The 19915-nt window shown below is 43.1% G+C and overlaps 1 protein-coding gene across 1 annotated transcript in view; it reads left to right on the forward strand.

Annotated features, from left to right (window-relative positions):
* The first annotated feature begins 2755 nt into the window (after nt 1-2755).
* The window catches only part of LOC139540719 (prolyl 3-hydroxylase 2-like), a 101259-nt gene continuing 84099 nt past the window's right edge, over nt 2756-19915 (forward strand). The window contains exon 1 of the mRNA XM_071344627.1: nt 2756-3422. Within this exon, the coding sequence (XP_071200728.1) occupies nt 3006-3422 (417 nt within the window). The 5' untranslated portion in view covers nt 2756-3005. The remainder of the gene's footprint in view (nt 3423-19915) is intronic.

Below are 19915 nucleotides of genomic sequence, written 5' to 3' on the forward strand. Positions count from 1 at the left end.
TACAAGAAAATAAACTTTTTCCCAAACACAGTGTCTAAACTCTGGTGTCCAAACACCCAGTGCGCCTTAGACCTTCTGTCTGAGGATCAACTAGGGTCACCCAGCCACATAATAATACACAGGCACAAAGGACCTGAGAGCACAGCAGGAAAGGGTGGCCACAGCACTCAAGGGAGTGATTGAAAAAGCTTCTTCTACAAGTGGTTATCTCCATCTTGTTACCACGAAAAGACTTCCACCCTACTACCATACAGCGGGTAAACGCAAGTATTTCCCGTGACTGTGCCTCAAAACCAAATGTTTACCTGGCTCACCACTCCACCCTGGACTTCAACAGCCTTTACGACCAGGTCCACCTGTACAAGGCAGCAGTGCCCACCTTCGCCCAGCACCCGCTGTCTCGACCTCTGAATGCTCGGCTATGAAAAGCCAACTGACATTTACTCCTGAGGTGCTGACATGTTGCACCCTCTACAAGTACTGTGATTATTCTTTGACCCTGCTGGTCATCTATGAACATTTGAACATCTTAAAGAACATCCTGGCCTTAATGACCATGTACTCTTATAATCTCCACCCGGCACAGTCAGAAGAGGACTGGCCACGCCTCCGAACCTGGTTCCTCTCTAGGTTTCTTCCTAGGTTCCTTCCTTTCTAGGGAGTGTTTCCTAGCCACTGCAGCTGCATTGCTTGCTCTTTGGTGGTTTTGGGCTGGGTTTCTGTATAAGCACTGTGGGACATCTGCTGATGAAAAAAGGGCTTTATAGTAAAATATGGTATATCGCCCAGCCCATGGGACAGTTTATACACTATATATACAAAAGTATGTGGACACTCCTTCAAATGATTGGATTCTGCTATTTCAGCCACACCCGTTGCTGACAGGTGTATAAAATCGAGCACATGGCCATGCAATCTCCATAGACAAACAGCAGTAGAATGGTCTTACTGAATAGCACAGTGACTTTCAATGTGGCACCGTCATAGGATGCCACCTTTCCAACAAGCCAGTTCATCAAATTTCTGCCCTGCAAGAGCTGCCACGGTCAACTGTAAGTGCTGTAATTGTGAAGTAAAAACGTCTAGGAGCAACAACGGCTCAGCCGCGAAGTGGTAGTACACAAGCTCACGGAACGGGACCCATAGCGAGTAAAAATCGTCTGTCCTCAGTTGCAACACTCACTACCGAGTTCCAAACTGCCTCTGGAAGCAACGTCAGCACAAGAACTGTTTGTCTGGAGCTTCATGAAATGTGTTTCCATGGCTGAGCAGCCGCACACAAGCCTAAGATCCCCATGCACAATACCAAGCGTTGGCTGGAGTGGTGTAAATCTCACTGCCATTGGACTCTGGAGCAGTGGAAACGCGTTCGCTGGAGTGATGAATCACCCTTCACCATCTGGCAGTCCAACAGTCAAATCTGGGTTTGGCCGATGCCAGGAGTACACTACCTGCCCCAATGCATAGTGCCAACTGGAAAGTTTGGTGGAGGAGCAATAATGGTCTGTGGATGTTTTTCATGGTTCGGGTTAGGCCCCTTAGTTCCAGTGAAGGGAAATATTAACACTACAGCATACAATTACATTGTAGATGATTCTGTGCTCCCAACTTTGTGGCAACAGTTTGGGGAAGGCTCTTTCCTGTTCCAGCATGACAATGCCACCTTGCACAAAGTGAGGTTCATACAGAAATGGTTTGTTGAGATCGATGTGGAAGAACTTGACTGGCCTGCACAGACCCCTGACTTTACACCCATCGGACACCTTTGAGATGAATTGGAACGTTGACTGCGAGCCAGGCCTAATCGTCCAACATCAGTGCCCGACTTCACTAACGCTCTTGTGGCTGAATGGAAGCAAGTCCCAGCAGCAATGTTCCAAGTGGAAATCCTCCCCAGAAGACTGGAAGCTGCTATTACAGCAAAGGGGGGACCAACTTCATATTAATGCCCATGATTTTGGAATGAGATGTTCGACGAGCAGGTGTCCACATACTTTTGGTCATGTAGTGTATCACAATGGCTCATGTTGTGGTATGTTAAGTTATAATTTCCCATACCAAACATGTTTGATTTGATTCACATAATATGCTGTCTAGTAAGAAATTGTTGAAAGGGGGAAATAATATAATTTAAGTATTTCTCATAAGAGCAAGTAATGACGCTCTGCAGATAGTACCAGAAAGTACTAGAATGACTATTTAGGGCCTGCAGGGGGAGACAATATCCAGTGATTGGGCATTTTGAGAGGGTTGCGAAAGGTGATATGAGGTACTCCAGGCATCCTTCGATCTCTCAAAGAAAATGATTTATGTAAAAAGAAAAAGAATAAAAAGTGAGTCCCATTTAACATTTTCAAAATTGTGTATGGTAATATCTAGAGGGTAGGCCTGCAGTGTAGCCCAATAAGATAACAGTTACAACAGTACTATAACACCTCTAAAACTGAACAGTAGTTAGTTACACTCTACCCTGTGTGTTTACTAGTATAGACTACACTTCAAACATTTCATCCAGATAGGATTTATACTTTTTCTTGTGAAGTAGCCTAGCCTATAGATTTAGGCTGATTGTTGCTATGATACAACTGTTATTCGTGTAGTGCCATAGCGCAATTCATAAACGTAGTAGCTTTACAATTGTGTCTAATGACACGGCAAATATCATAAGAACTCAGTGAGATGTTATGACCATTCATTTCATAGCAGAGGGGGAGGAGTTAGTGTGTGTGTGTGAGTGTGTGTGTGTGTGTGAGGGGGGTCATTACAGAAAATGTGTCCCTGACTGAAGTAGTCCAATTTCCGCCCCACCGCCGCCCGCAACATCTACCAAAGGACGCATTTAATGGGACACAAACCTTCATTTTCAACTCTTACTTGACTGTCACATTCTATCTGGACTCCGCAAGCCGCCCATGGTAATTGTATTATATGACTGAGGATTTTGTACAAACTGCAAGCTAGTGCGCGTGAGTAGTGTCCCACCAAAGATAACTAACGACAAAAAGATGGATGTGCACTTTTCCATTAGTAGTATCTTGTCAATTGTCCTTCAAGCGCTCTTGTTGTCTTCCTCATATGGTTCGTTGGAGCCCTACGACCTTTTATACAATAATGCCGTCGACGCCTTTTACAGAAGTGACTATAAAGATGTAGTGCGATTCATGGAGGGAGCGCTCAGCAGCTACGCAGAGGTCCGCCAGACTAAAGTCCGATGTCGACTGAGGTGCCAGGACCAGCACCCGTTTGATTCTGTTTACATGGACCTGCAGTTCTTTGACGTGGTTCTCCGACGATCAAATTGTCAAAACGAGTGCATTGAAGAGAAGGTTGGAACGCAGTCCATGCACAAAGTCAGCGAGGATGTCAACCAGGATTTCCAGAGACGAATCCCGTACAACTATCTTCAGTTGGCGTATCAGAAGGTAAGATGCTTTTTAGTATATCTGACAATCAACGTTTGATAGGAAAGTTCGGGATATTAGTCACCCACCTTTATTAGGCTACAGCGTATCATTCGCTGACCGACCTACAAAGGCTACTGCAATAAACTCGTGCGCAGCTGGATTTTCACAGCTGTTGCCGCTGCTGAGCAACGTGAAGCCGGCGGTGTTGCTGTTTCTGGGTCGACTCAAGAAAAGATACAATGTTACTACATACGTCTCTGATATAGCCTACCTACTGTATCAGTTTTTGTTGCAAATCATTTTTGGGACTTGAGCGGAACTTTGTTTCCGTTTTTCAGGCGTGTTCTCTTTCCCAGCTCTGTTATTAGCCTATGTATAGCCCTTACACAAAGGGCTATTGTAGCCAATGATAAGCAGCTTTGTGCTTCTATTTCTGTGCGTTTTAGTTCTGTGATATGTTGTGTGTCTATTGCAATATAGACCTGCGTGAAAAGGAAGCATCTCCGAGTTGTGTGCGCAGGTTCGAGGCTGAGGGAGGACAGAATTTCCATCACTCACATGAAGTGTGGTCACAAAACGTTCTATCTTTATAATTTAACGCTAACACGACGTGCTCACACACGCACATATACATCAATACCAGTGACATGCGGTGAGGTCTGATGCCGCGCTCAGAACAACTGGGACCTCGGACATCTCTGACTTCAGTGCGTTCAAGACAACTGGTAACTCCCCCAAAATTAAAACGAGCTATGACTGGGAAAATTCGTTTTGAAAGGTCATCTAACCCGGAATTGCAAATCGGTACCTTTGGCATCTTTATAAAACTCTGACTTTCTGACTTGAAGATCACTGACGTCATGATTTGACCTCGTCATTTTCCCAATGTCTTGAAACCACCATGAGGTCAGTCTTTCCGACGATAGCACTGAGATTGAAATGATCATGCGATTTTCTGGCCCTTCCTTTGAAGTGGTCTTCCATCACTTATCACCCCGTTACGCTAGAAAATCACACGTTTAAAACTGTTTCGGATGCAATATGTTAGCCACCCTGATCAGTTTACTTTTAGTTGGCAGTAAAACGGATGTAACAGCCAAAAGGCAGACTACGTGTGACGTCCGTTGGTAGGTGAGAACACTGCCTTTCCCATGCGCATTTATTATTTGAGCGCAATGAAAATGAATGGGACATATTGGGCGTTTTAGTAGATCACTTTGTCAAGTCGCCGCCTTTCAAAATGAGTTGCATTATAGGGATAAAAATGTTCGACTAGGGCCTACATGTCACATGAACTTTACCATAACCATGTGGTCAAAGGTCATGAAGTTTAAACTGCAATTTTCTACAGTTGCTCCTCACCAGCTGCAACTTGTAGCCATCACCTGTAGTGTCAACCAATCATTAGTGTTTTTGTTTGACCCACGCGAACGGGACCAAAGACTTGACTGAAACAGGAAGCAACTTTGCCTCGATGCTATGTATACAGTGTACAAAAGTATTATTGATTAAAAAAAAAATATTTATGTATTTTTCATTAGTTATTTTTCAATAATTATCACAGGGTAGGCAGACCGCATGTCACGGAACATTCTACACACATCGCCGGTTATGTAATTGGTTTAGTAATAGCCCCTCTACCAGTCTCTGCCTGCACTCATTCATAAAGTTTTCCAGACATGCCTCTGCCATTGAAGCGAAACAGGTACACACATCTGTGCACTTGTTTTCAATTTTAGAGAATTGTATGCGTTTTTACAGCCTGATGGTTTGCTGTGCCATGCCAACTGCTGGCAGCAACTGCTGAAGTGTGTTGTTGCTTTGGCTGCCAGTTACTCCTTGATTTCCAGCCCATCCCACAGAAACGAATGGTGCCTGATTGCAGGGTGCTTCTCAAACCCAGATCTGCAGCACTTTGTATGACATTGGACTGTCTAAAAACACGTGCATACGCCTAACAACATCACAGAGCCGGTGAATGATTGTGATCTCCCCAGTAATTAAGCACCAACAACATGGAATACAGCATCTTGATTGTGAAATAATGCCGAAATACCCACAAGTTAACAGAATCATCATCACTGCCCCAAATTGTCTCGATTAGCTTAGGCCCTATAGCCGACATTGACACTGAGATCAACTTTTTCCTCAGAGCTCTTAGATTTTACTGTGCTGCTGGCAGATGGGTGTGGGAACAATGAGAATATCTATTTGAATTGTAGAAGAAATATCCTTTTCTTTTTTATAGGCTCAAGTGCCCAGTTAATCGTTCACATACCCTAATGGCAGTAATCGGGGCGACCCGACCAAATTAACATAGAATTGTTAGTTATAGATCTATCATTCCCATTGAAAGCAAGTCTAAGAAGCGGTATATCTTTTCTATATGCGCTGTTTCTATGTTTCCCATTATTTCTTTGAATTTTTGCGTATTTTACCCCAGCTTAAAACAGCTGGAAATACAATATGTTTGGTTATTGAAAATATATTTCACAGCCTCCCTAGTGGCGCAGCGGTCTACGGCACTGCATCGCAGTGCTTGAGGTGTCAGTGCATACCCAGGTTCGATCCCAGGCTGTGTCATGACCTGGAGTCCCATAGGGCGGTGCACAATTGGCCCAGCGTCGTCTGGGTTAGGGGAGGGTTTGGCCCGGGGCTCTTTACTTGGCTCATTGCGCTCTAGTGACTCCTTGTGGTAGGCAGGGTGCCCGCAGGTTGACTTCAGTTGTCAGTTGAATGGTGTTTCCACCGACACATTGGTGCAGCTGGCTTCTGGGTTACGCAGGCGGATGTTAAGAAGCGCGGTTAGATGGGTCATGTTTCAGAGGACGCATGACTCGACCTTCGCCGAGCCCGTTGGGGAGTTGCAGCGATGAGATCGCAATTGGATATCATGAAATTGTGGAGAAAAGGGGGAGGTAAAAAATAATAAATTCATATATACTGTATATTTCACAGCGGTTTAGGTGGTATAATGATTCTCTACACTATGCATTGCTTGTTTTGTCACATAAACTGAAATTAGGCGAAATATTAGAATTTTTGCAACCAGCTAATGGCAAAGTGATTTCTGCATATTGAAGCTTTAAGGTCTATAATAATAGGGGTTAATTTAGGGCATGTAATTCATAATTGCATGTGTTTAGCTTTAGAAGGACAATTCTTTAGTTTGTTCCTAATTAATGCATGCATTGAGACATCCATGTCTCATTAATCCTTTACATGAACTAAATGTGTAATTGAGATGCCATCAGAAGCCCCTGATGTCCCTGAACTTTGAACTCAGGGTGGGCATTGCGGCTCATCAAAGAGCCTAGTGGACACCTGGCTACACTTCCCCACTGCCTACAGACGTATTCGTCTGTCGCCCATGTGAGTCATGGGGGATCCAATGCCAACTCGCTGACACAGGTCCCCCATCTTAGAATTGGTGGGGAAGTCACTGTCTGCTGGCATAGATGGTTCTGTTTCCCTCTTTTTTTGGATCGGCCCAATGCTTCATAGACTGGGGGGTGCTGCAGCCCATAAAATAACAATGTACAAGTCTAGACATTTGGGACAGACATCCTCTGAGGCAAGACCTTGGCCCAGCCCTGTAAATATTACTCATCTGTGCTGCAAAGGGGAAATTATTTTACCACCATCTGCACAACAGAGTATGGTGGCATTATATTATGATATTTTCAAACAGAATAATAAGCAAAAGACAAAGGCAGTAACTAATAGCGCCATGGCTGTTTAATAGAGTTCCTCCTCCGTGTCTCTGCATGTCTCCCAGCATGTTGATGTCTTTATGAACTGACTGACATGGCAGCACATCAAGGCCTAGAGGTCCTGTGTTGACCTCACAACAGGTAGAGGGGGAGATCTGAGGCATTCCTATTGGTTGGCTTAATACGACTATATTGGTAAGAGCAGGCTCTGTGAATGCGTGTCGGTGTGCATCGAGGTGGGGGCGCGTACTGGTGATTGTGAAAATAAACAACATTCCTACACTATTTAACATTCCACCTCTGGACCAAGCCTCTGGCATAATGACCCCTTTCGGCCTGGCAGAGGGGCCCATAGACACCAACACAGACACTAACTGTTCTGCCCTATTAAGGCTGGTACGTGTGTCCCCAATTCGCCCGTCATTTAGCTGAGCAAATATTTTTTTTCCTTTTGTGGCCTGTTTGCTTTGCTAAAAGGAGAGACACGCTACGCTTGTGCATGAGGTAAAGGGAGACTCTTGTACGGCCCGTGGGCCTGACCCAGGTAGACTGCAGTAGTACCTGGTGGTTGGCCAGCTTTAGGCTGGCTCCACAGCCTAAAGCCACAGCAGGATCAAAGGCCCTCAGCAGCCCCTGGACTCCCAGGACCTGGTCTCACTGGCCCCAGGGCTCGATGCTATTCCAGTTTTTTTTCTGGATCAAAAAGGGTCTTAGGTGGTGGGCATGGCAATGGGTCGGCACGGCAATGGGTCGGCACGGCAATGGGTCGGCACGGCAATGGGTTGGCATGGCAATGGGTCGGCACGGCTGAATTTAAGAGAACATTTTAGAGGTCCTGTCATGCCAAATAGTGTCCCCCTCTACGTCACCATGGGATTCGATAAACTATTAGCGTCCGTTGCTATATCAACAGTGTGATGACCTAATGATTAGAATTTTGGAGATCATTATAGCCTAAATGACGTTCTTTTCATCATCGCTATGCAAACAAGGCTGGTTTCCAGGGCAATTTCGCTGTTTAAACAAGTTTTGTTTAGCTAATAAAATGAAAACATTAATTTTAACTACTTTTGGGTACCTTGTTAACATTACAACATGAAAATCCATGTCTTAAACATTGCTGCGTTTCGGAAATGGCAAAGAAAACGTGTCATCTGCTTACCTTACAGATCAGGAAGACATGCTAATTTCCACTCCATTTACATGCAAATCCATTTGATTTCTACACTGCCTTGTCTGGCTGTCATGTTTTTATTTTAACCTGCCTTTCCCTTATCTACCCTTATCTTATCCCTTATCTTTTTTTTTATCTGTCTCGCAATAGCTCATTAGTACACCCTGGTGGTGGAATATATATATCTATTGTAGGTCCTAGGATACAACAATGAATAATGCCAATAAAGCCCCTTGAATTGAATTGAATTGAATAATGTGGAATTTATAAATACCATCAAAGGATACCTTACAATAATGAACACCTTGTGAAACAGCTGTGAAAACCAACCTGGCAATATTTAAGATTTTAATACATAAACTTTGATCGTACAAAGTTTTTTTGGTACAATTGTGCCGTTCATTTATTTTCACAGATTTTTTTTGCGCACTCCCATGGCAATCAAAGTCTAAAATAGTGAATTCTGGTGTGTGGAATATAGAGGAGGTGGTTGCTGTGTGGGTGGAAGGTTCTGCCTGTCACTTGTTCTCAACAGGCAGCCAGTCTCGGAAGGGGGACGTGAAGAGGGAGACTGCAAAGTCCAGGCACGGCTGCTCTCTTTGTTCTGAGTGTTTGCAGTGCTAGTGTTTTTAGTTCATCTGTGTATCTCACATATTATAAGCCCGATATGATAGAGCAAGAAAACCTTCTTAGCAGATAATGACAACATGACAACAACAGTAGCTGTAGAGGATGTAATGAAAGGTTGGAGGGTGGTTGGGAATGGAGGACATCAGATGGATCCATGTCTGAGTGTTGGGCAGAACCCCGAGGTCCTGGAGAACAGGAGCAGAGTTAGTAGTTTAAGTTTACAAAGAAAGCGTTTCAATCCCGAAAATTTGACTGTTGCACTGTTTGAAAAAATGCTTAGGCGGGCCCGTCCAAGGATTTCGATGGCTGAACAATCCCTGTAATCTCCAACCCATTTGGGAGAGGGCCACTGGTCGACCATTCTGAGGGGAGTTTGAACTGGTGTGAACCAGAGGTCCTAACCACAGTGCAGCAAGGCCCTGTAGGTGCCGTTTGTAATAGGGCTGCCTCTCTTTAAATACTTATTTCCCTTGTTGTGAAGTTTGTTTGTGGCTAGATTAGTTACTGTATTCAAGTGTTTACCATGTATTGCCAATTAACTGAAACATATTTGAAGAGACAAAGGAACAATTCAATTTGATCACTTGAACAGCTGTATTTTTGGGGGATACGACTGGGGCCAGAGGTTATATATGGCTTTGACTAGGGCCAGATGGCACAACGGTTTAATTTATAATGAATTAATTTATTACTTGACATATGAGGATAATCTGCTTTCACAAATTCCGTCTGCCCACCATGTGACACATTGGCCTGCACGTCGCTCTGTATCTCATTGTGGACGAACTGATTTCCCATTGTTGCTTTGTTTTGGAAACTTTCCCCCCTCTCCCAGCGTGACTTTATGAATCCTGCTGTTCTTGTTCCCTGCTCTCTCTGTCCGGAATGCCTCGTATATTACACGTCTATCTCAAGACTCTACATCAGCGTTTCCCAAACTCGGTCCTCTGGACCCCAAGGGGTGCACGTTTTGGTTTTTGCCCTAACACTACACAGCTGATTCAAATGATCAAAGCTTGATGATGAGTTGATTATTTGAATCAGATGTGTAGTGCTCGTGCCAAAACCAAAACGTGCATCCCCTGAGGTCCTGAGAACTGAGTTTGGGAAACCCTGCCACATCATGAGGACTCTAGGTCTCGTGTTATCCACTGTGAATAACTTGATGATTTGATAGCCACTCAGCAGGCTACTTGTTGTCGTTCAGCTCCAACTGTCTCCAGCGTAGATCTCCTCTGAGATCGGGACTTGGACGGGACTTCTGTTTAACTGAAACCCCTGCCTTGATCAGAGTGGATGTGTGTAAAGAGGGTTTAGGTATGGAGGGATAGGGGAGGTTCGTGACCCTAACCAATTACAAGGACTCCTTTTACACTACGCAACCGTGCATTGATCATCGTCGCGTCTGTCTCAGTCAAAGCGCTGTCACCACGCTGATACAGTTAGCTAACCAGCCAACAAGGGCAGGAGAAGGAGGAGATGTCTGTTTCTAGGAATGCTGGAGTTTGAAGCTGGTTTTTTTTTCAGAGTGGAAAAAGGTTCTCTCTCTCTCCACGACGCTTCTATTACTTATAGTACTCCAGCACAGTATGTGTCTGGCATGGGGGGAGTAGATCCTGTTATTGTCGTCTGTTACTGATAGTGGAGGATTGAAGAGCTGAGAAGAAGGAAGGGTTCGAGGGGATGACTATTAATTACACCAAACAGAGAGTCAGGGTGACTCCAGGATAGAGGGCAATTATGTCCTAGATTTATTTCCTCTGGAACCTTTCGATAAGGGATATTACTCACTGATGAAGGATAGGACCTAGGATAAAGGATAGAGGCTTAGGATAGAGACAGGGAATACATAGGGTGAGAGGCCCAGAAAAAAACCTTCTCCACTTCCTGTGTTTTGAGGGCCAGCTCTAGCCTACAGATGAAGGACATGGAGAGATAGATGTCATGTGGAACGGTGATGCAAGGCTTGGACAATTCTGATAACTTTCCTAAAATTCCCAGGTTCTAAGTAATCCAGCTTGGAGACATGGGGATTTAGGGAAAGCTGCCAGAATGTTGTCACTCTATGCAAGGCTAAAGACAGGGCTTTCTTGCCACGTCTTTCGGGAAAGGGTTTCACCCCGGAGAGGGCTGTTCTTTTTGGTGTTGTTTCTCATCTCTTTGCGACCCTTCTTAATTTGTACACGATTGAAATGTTTTAGAAAAGTGTCTCCACGTACTCTGCCGCGTTGCTTTCGTCAAACCTTTCGCAGAGTCGGTAAAACTCTCCTTACGGTGCACCTTCGTTTCTGCTCATGTGCCAATCCTGAATCCTCCCCTGGTTGACTCTGAAGCATGCTATAACTAACTTCCTGCACTCTGCCCACGGTGAGCGTGGCTGGGCCTAGACAGAGTGGCACTCGGCTCTGCCAAAGACCTTCTGCATGACTACCTCTGAGCGGATAACAGCACAGCAGGAATGTGGGTGAACTTTCTCTAATGGTCCGTACTGTATTACTGCATTACACTAATGCCGCCTACCTTATTAACGATCAGAAGGCTAGGAGAAAGAAGGGAGGATGCTGAGAACGACTTCCTAGAAGACTGCCGTGTTTGCAAGGGGAGATGAGGCTGCAGACTCTGGAGAGAGAAGAAAGAGAAAGACCTGGCCAGGAAGTGGCGTTGTCAAGTGTTGACACAGTGTAAAGCCATAATCAATCGACAGAGAGAAATTGCCCGTGCTCTTGTTTCTGAATCCAGGAACTGAGAGAAATCAAGCTTTTGCTGTTTATTTGATATCGGTTTCAGTTCCTTCCCATAGATCACAATATCCCTCGTCGTGGAAGTAAGCAGTTGGATGGAGATGCGGTAGCCTGATCCAACCAGCCAGTGATCAGAGAGCATGTCTTTCTCAGTTACTCTTGTTTTCATTAAAGAGGCATTCATCAGTTTGAGCGGAGGGCTCAGGGGTTGGCATTGACTGTGTACTGTGTGCTGTGTGAGTATGGGATGTGAATTATTGTGTGGCCTGTGAGGGAATGAACCCTTCGGTGTCTCCTTGGGAAGGATCCTGCCTGCCGAAAAAGGTGGAGTGTCTTGCCAGGCCCAGAATCTGTTAGTCTTGATTAATGACTATGTGCTGCTGAAGGTTTGGATCAGCAAACTTGTGGGACCCTCCACCTTCGCAGTTTTGACTGATCTGCTTTTGTCCCCTGTCAGTATAGCAGAATGCCTGGCTCTTTTGAATGACCAGAGGAAAAACCATGAGGGTGTGTGGTGTGCACATGCAAACATGTTGTCTACCGTTTTGCTTATCTATGTGGGTCTATGTGCATGTTCACACAAAAACAGGAAAGTGAAACTTTGGCAGCTTTGAGGATGAACTGCTGTCAGATGTGCGAGGCCAGAGAGAACATCCATAGAGACCAAAGGGACATTTGTCTATGAACTGACAGTTTGCTGCAAATCCCACAGAGCTACGCTATGGGCCTAGAGGGAGATATCTGAGTTGGGGTTGGGGAGGAGGGGGATGATGTTGAGGGGAAAGACAAACTGTGGTGGACTTATTCCTGGCTCTTCCATGGTGTGTCGCACCGTCCGGTCTTTCACAGTGGGGAGAAATGGGAAGGGGGTAATGTACACTAAGGGCAGTACAGAATTGGTCACCACAGGTTTGGTTTTTTGACTGAGGTGATATTGTCCACAGTCAGCCACGGGCTGATCATGTGTTCTTATTTTCTTGAATGGTTCTCTGTAGTAAGAAAGAGTCAGTTTTAGCATGAACAAAGTCCTTGTTTGAGAAGTTTCCACATGGAAAGTGACATTTTCCTCGGGTACTTTTCCCACAATACACTGTGAATATTTACACGGTGTGTTCAATAAAGACATGAAAACGTATAATTGTTTGTGTGTTATTAGCTTAAGCAGACTGTGTTTGTCTATTGTTGTGACTTAGATGAAGATCAGATCAAATTTCATGACCAATTTATGCAGAAATCCAGGTAATTCCAAAGGGTTCACATACTTTTTCTTGCCACTGTATGTCGGCCTATACCGTAACTCATTCTGCCTGACCATGTGCTACACATTCATCTAGGCTCTCATATTGCTTCCCTGGAAGTTCTGGAGAGCTGGGCCTTCATTTATAACTGTTGCATAAATGTAACACTAAATATACGAGTGTGCCACTCCTGAATAGACTGCGCACACACAAAACGATTGAGATTTATAAACTTACCGCACACCTTACATACGCATGTTTCCCAGTATATATCTGACCTGTCCTCAAACTGTGCGCACCTGAACAAGCATTATAACTCCACCTAAAAAAAAACGCTCATCATTCACCTTTTATGGTGACAATCAATGTTCACACATTTTTTTCGTCACCGAGCAAATCTTTGCTCTGCCGAGCGCAAACTTGAACATTGTGAAAATGAAGTGGAAGTACCAGCTCACGTTTACTGTGGACACTGAGGCTGTATCCGCTTTAAGTTACAGTTTTAACAGTTGCCAAGTAGGCTACTGTGGCTACTTGATCATAATGTAGGTCTACCAGACTCTCCTACCATCAAAACCAATGGAGAAAAATGCATCCCATAACATTTTAACATGAAAATAGCTCTTCTATCATTCAGCCTACAGTAGCAGAAAATGTGTGGTGTTCAATGTAGACCTGCATTCCATGAGACTTTTGGGGGAGAAAACATGCAGGGCATAACATTAACCTGTTTATCTACTTGTCCTTCAGACAAGGAGGTGACTGCACATGTTGTGTTGCTTGATGCAGGAAACCACTTTACAATATCAATTTAATTATTATTCCCATACCATTATGACAGAGAATCAGATTATACTACCCTCTGCCTATTGGCTTCTTAGCTTATTCAAGACTGTCTCAAAATATAACACTGCCCCTTTAAGACATAAAAAAATGCTCTTTACCTGACTCGCTTTTCAAAGATGGCTAGAAATTAGGGCTGTCCCCCGCCTAAAAAAAAATTGGTAGAACGAGAATCGTCCTGTACTTTCGATCAATCGATGGGTCGAAATGTTTCAACTTGTTTTTCCATATATAGACAGACAACCTATGTGCTTGAAAAAAATCCACTTCATATGCACTGAGCTTGTCTGATGCTTTAAGCACACTGTTTGATTAAATAATGAAGACACACAAATCACTCAAGAAAGAGCCAAATGGTCACACTGTTTTAAAAAACAACAACAGCGAGTGCTCGTGTGACTGGCGCAAGTTGTCTCATTCTCCTCCCTACTGCAGCTAAAAGTCACCACAGCACAGCAAGTGTTTATTGCGCTGTCCGTGCTGAAGCTGTGACATCATTTCAGCCATTTTAGTTTCTTACTTGTTTCTGACTGAAAAGTTCTGTTACCGAAATCCCTTATATGTTAAGGAAAAACATTCCCTATTCCCTCAACCCTTACTCTCTTTACGTGAAACATGTAAGCATCGCATGCATGTGACCAATAGGGCCTAACCTGTAGCCTATCATAATGACATCAATAAATTGGTTATAACAAACTCCGAAAACAGCAACACGTGACAGCAAAATGGATGCGGAGAACGTGAAAAAGTAACTCGAAACAGGCAAATGTTTACTGGTTGCTCAGGAGGGAAAGGGGAAGTCAGATCTGTGGAAGACATTTGACTTAAGTTGTGTAAACTACTGGAGATTTTTTTTTAATTATTACAATATTCCTGACTGTTTTGAACAGTGTAAGCAACACTAAATTAATAAGTGTACCAGAGAGTCTGTTCTAGCAAAATAAAAAAATATATAAAGCCTTTATTACAGCAGACTAAAAACAGTGGCATGCAGTAGGAAGCTCTCATCCATTTATATGCAGATGATACAGTCTTATACTCAGCTGGCCCCTCCCCGGATTTTGTGTTTAACGCTCTACAACAAAGCTTTCTTAGTCCATTAAGCTTTCTCTGCCTTTAACCTTGTTCTTAACACCTCCAAAACAAAGGTCATGCGGTTTGGTAAGAAGAATGCCCCTCTCCCCACCACTGTGATTACTACCTCTGAGGGTTTAGAGTTTGAAGTAGTCACATCATCATTTTGGGGCAGCAGGAAACCTAGTGGTTAGAGCATTGGGCCAGTAACCAAAAGGTTGCTGGATTGAAACCCCGAGCTGACAATGTAAACATCTGTAGTTCTGCCCCTGAACAAGGTAGTTAACCCATCTTTCCCCGGTAGACCGTCATTGTAAATAAGAATTTGTTCTTAACTGACTTGCCTAGTTAAATAAAGGTACAATTAAAATAATGTATGGCTGGACGGTACACTAACCTTCTGTCAGCACATTTCAAAGCTGCAGGCTAAGGTTAAATCTAGACTTGGTTTCCTCTATCGTAATCGCTCCTCTTTCACCCCAGCTGCCAAACTACCCCTGATTCAGATGACCATCCTACCCATGCTAGATTATGGAGACATAATTTATAGATCGGCAGGTAAGGGTGCTCTCGAGCGGCTAGATGTTCTTTACCATTCGGCCATCAGATTTGCCACCAATGCTCCTTATAGGACACATCACTGCACTCTACACTCTGTGAACTGGTCATCTCTGTACACCTGTCGCAAGACCCACTGGTTGATGCTTATTTATAAAACACTCTTAGGCCTCACTCCCCCTATCTGAGATACCTACTGCAGCCCTCATCCTCCACATACAACACCCGTTCTGCCAGTCACATTCTGTTAAAGGTCCTCAAAGCACACACATCCCTGGGTTGCTCCTCTTTTCAGGTCGCTGCAGCTAGCGACAGGAACAAGCTGCAAAAAACGCTCAGTTGTGGCTGCTTCGCGTGATGTATTGTTGTCTCTACCTTCTTGCCCTTTGTGCTGTCTGTGACCAATAATGTTTGTACCATGTTTTGTGGCTGCTACCATGTTGTGCTGCTGCCATGCTGTGTTGCTACCATGTAGTTGTCATGTTGTGTTGCTGGCATGCTGTGTTGTCTTGTGTTGCTGCCATGCTATGCTGTTGTCTTAGGTCTCTCTTTGTGTAGTGTTGTGGTGTTAAATAAAGGTTAAATGACAATAACAGTAACAAAAAAATTGTGAATTGCGGTTTATTTATTGTTTAGGCTAATTATTTAAAGATCCCTTTGTTATTTAATTTTTAACCAAAATACTAATGATAACAACATTACTTATTACAATGATGATCATAATAACAATTGTAATAATAACAATAAGAAGGAAATCAAGAAAAAGGAGGGTACAGGAGTGAGAACTGTGTGCATATTATGTGTGACAAACAGGTGCTGTTAGATTACAGTGTTATTTTTCTGCCTGTTTGGAGCAGTGTAAACATCACAAAATTAATTATAAGTAATGCCAGTCTGTTCTAACTGGGGGGAAAATAAAGTCTTTATTACAGCATAGCAAAGATTCAAAACAGCCGAATCTGTGAAATTGCTTTATCCAACATTTTGCCGTTGCATGAGGCTTTGTGCTCGCGGAAATCAGTGGACTATTAAACAAACACTCAAACAGGAAACAGATGCAAGATCTATCTTATTTCCGTAGATATGTATGGATGATTTATAAAGCCACGCACATTTAACAGTTAGGGTCTTGATTATAGACCTAATTAAGTTGGGGTTTCCTCTCTCCTCAATTTTCTTAGAGGCAAGGGCCGTTTCCTCATTTCTGCTGCTTGACTTTGCTATCATGCACATAGCAATAGGGGAAGGCGCCAATTCTACGGCGCACTGAAGATTATGTTTCAGAACCGCGGACAGCGACCGTATCCAACGCGGCACAAAGCACATTTGTTATAAAATAATATCAGATTTATTAGTGTTGCACCATTATTTTAGCATAATATAACCATATACAATTTCAGTACCACATCTCTTACAGTGATGCACTGTGCCATCCGCGTGGCATCCGAAATTGATAATTCCACTGAGACAGGCGCGAATCGTCCAGTCGACTAAATGGGTTCAGCTCTACTAGAAATGCACACAGTTTGTGCTCTTGTAGAAAGCAACCACTCCCCCATTGTTGACTAGAAATGAACTACATCTGGGCTAATAACTCACTAACTAGCAAAGAATATGAACCAATGTGCACAGGTCGCTACATGTAGCTCTCGCTTTGATCTCAAAACAAGCGCATCTACTCACGACCGCTCATGCCGTAAACACAGTCCAGTTTAAAGTGAATGGCGCAGATCCATAAATGGCAATGGCTATTTGATTATAGGCCTACTGCAGCTCTAACCGGTTATGGCACACTGGTCTGTGTAGAGTACGGGCCTGAGTCGTGCCTGTCAATGCAACAGAAACCAACTCCAATGCGCTTTGCCTACAAGAAAATCTCTTGCACAGTTAGTTTTGCATGCTAAGTCTTGCATAGTTCGTTTTGTTTCGGTATGTTACAATGAAAGTGGCTAATATTGCGTTGAGTCGATCACACTTCCCAGAGTAGAGCGGAACCTTGATAATGTTAACTAAAGGGGAAAACTCTAGAATGTTGAGTGAAGTTCAATCTTGTGCTTCTCTGCATGGGCTGATATTTCTTCTGCGTGGCAGTCCGAGGGGCGCGCGACTTGGCGCAGCTTAGAGGGAACATTGCTGACCATAACACCCTTATTTGCTGTATACTTTGGAAGTATTGGAATTAGGCCAAGACACTATAAGGAAATAGCAATGTATGGCGAACTTGATCAAATGTCTTTGGAGGGGTTGGTAGAATGTCTTCTTTTGCATTGACATTTTCTGTATCTGACCGTGTCTGAAAGACAAAAACAATTGCACATTGTTGTGGACCTGTAAAAAGATAGTTTGAATTCAGTAATGTTTTCCTTTTCCTTTTTCACTAAGCAAAATATACTGCACTCCCCACTGTCTACTCTGATTTTTTTGTATAATTAGCCTACAGTAGGCCTAGTTACAGTAGCCTACATACTTCAATGGAAAAGATCTACTGTCTGTTCACTTGGTAAATTCTACTGTATGTTATAAACCGCATTCCCTTTCGGATGCAAAAAGTTGAAATTATAATATCTAATAGGCACAATTAGAGATGTGCATGGTAATTTGTTGTATGGCTATTTTGGGAATATGAACTGATCATGACCAGAATAGGTGAGGAATTTGTTCTGTAATGGTTATGATACTCTTAAGTGTGTTTTGAAATTGAAAATGAAATATTGTTTACTCAATAGATTTGTTGAGTATACATTACAGTATTGCCGATAGTCCCTCTACATAGCAAAACTGCTGCTATGCCAGCCGCCACTCAGTGCTTCAGCCACGAGCACTGCACAATGCCAAGGAATATCAAGCGGTGAAAAAAAATCACCAGCAGCAAGCTAGCTCATTCTCCAACAGAAAGGTGCAGTAATGAGAAACGGATGAATTTACACAGTGACCAAAATCTAACTCCTGTTGTAAATATTAGTTTAGGTTTAATTCACGAATAAAAATACTTGCATGCTAGCTAGCTAAGCAGATAGCTATGTGACCTGTTAGTAAAGATTATGTATAACTAACCCTTTCATCTGTGGTGTTATCTACCTATATTAGCTACTATGCTAGCTAGATAAACATGGTGCTAAGATATCAAATAGGAGTTATTAGCCAACGTAGCTAGCTAATGTTAGCTGGTTATCATTTTGAACATGCACCATTTTTGACAACGAGCCATCTGACTTGCGGTGTAACCACAGAGTTTCTAAACCTCTTTGGTGTAACGTTAGCAATGTACTGGTGTGCTGATCTGACCAGCCGCAATCATATCCGTAAATTGACAGTTGATAGTCGGATTAGATGATTTTCGTAATAGGGAAAGAAGGAAGTGTTTTGGAATGCCTAAATAAAGGTTGGCAATAGGTTTAGCTACCTAAGAAAATCCCTGCATGTTTATTGCCAAGAAAGATGTTCCCGTGTTCTCACTTCTCAAACTAAGTCATTCAGACAGAACGTGCATCGTTGTTAAATATTTTTTTCTACCCTCTCCTTATTAGATATAATTCACATTTATGGCTTAGTAGCAAATGTCAACGCCATTGAACTAGTTAACATAGTGGCAGTAAACAGCAGCCAGCAAGTGATATGAGTGATCGAGAGAGATGTGAAAGGGAGCGGAGTTACAGCCTCGCTCTATCCAATCGTAGCAGTGAGATCAAATTACAACCCGTCCATTTCTTGACAGATAGCTGAACTAGCCAATTTAGTTGTTTCGAATTTCGTCCTTGCACCTGAGTTTTTTAGAGATCTATTTTTAGAGATCGTCCTGACAGCTGAAAAAAAAATTATCTACAAATAAGGACGTTACGTTGGACCATTTGCATTAAATAGATGTTATTTTATTCCGTTAAACTAACAGCAGTGCCTATATGATGTCCTTCCATACAGGCGTCACATAGGGCTCACGAGTGGCGCAGCGGTCTAAGGCAAGTCCCTGGTTCAAATCCAGGCTGTATCACATCCGGCCATGATTGGGAGTCCCATAGGGCATTGCACATTTGTCCCAGCGTCGTCCGGATTTGGCCATCATCATTGTAAATAAGAATTTGATCTTAACTGACTTGCCTTGTTAAATAAAGATAAAGAAATGCTGCAGTGATGCTTCTATGCAAATGTTGTTGATCAGTAGGCTAATATAAGTCCCACATCGAAGGAAAACAGGTTGTTTTTCATCTGTAGCACCATAGACTCCACTGATCAGTCAAAATGAGCTCAATAACTCAATGCTTGCACACACATTGAATATGCATTCACCTGTATTGTGAGTAGGCCTATGCCATCTTAACTTACCCAGTTCATCAAGAGATTTACCATTAAAATACAATTATTACCATTATGTTATGTAGTTAGGTTGGTAAAAAACAAAGTAAATTTGATTGTTTCTGGGATATTTTGTCATCAACATTTTCAAATGTAATGATATTCGAATATCGGCCTAAAATATCGGCCGTCGGCCTCCCTGACCCCCAAAAATCGGTATCGGCCCTAAAAAAAAATCCGTATCGGTCAT

This window comes from Salvelinus alpinus, chromosome 16 (genome assembly GCF_045679555.1).
Source record: "Salvelinus alpinus chromosome 16, SLU_Salpinus.1, whole genome shotgun sequence".
NCBI lineage: Eukaryota > Metazoa > Chordata > Actinopteri > Salmoniformes > Salmonidae > Salvelinus > Salvelinus alpinus.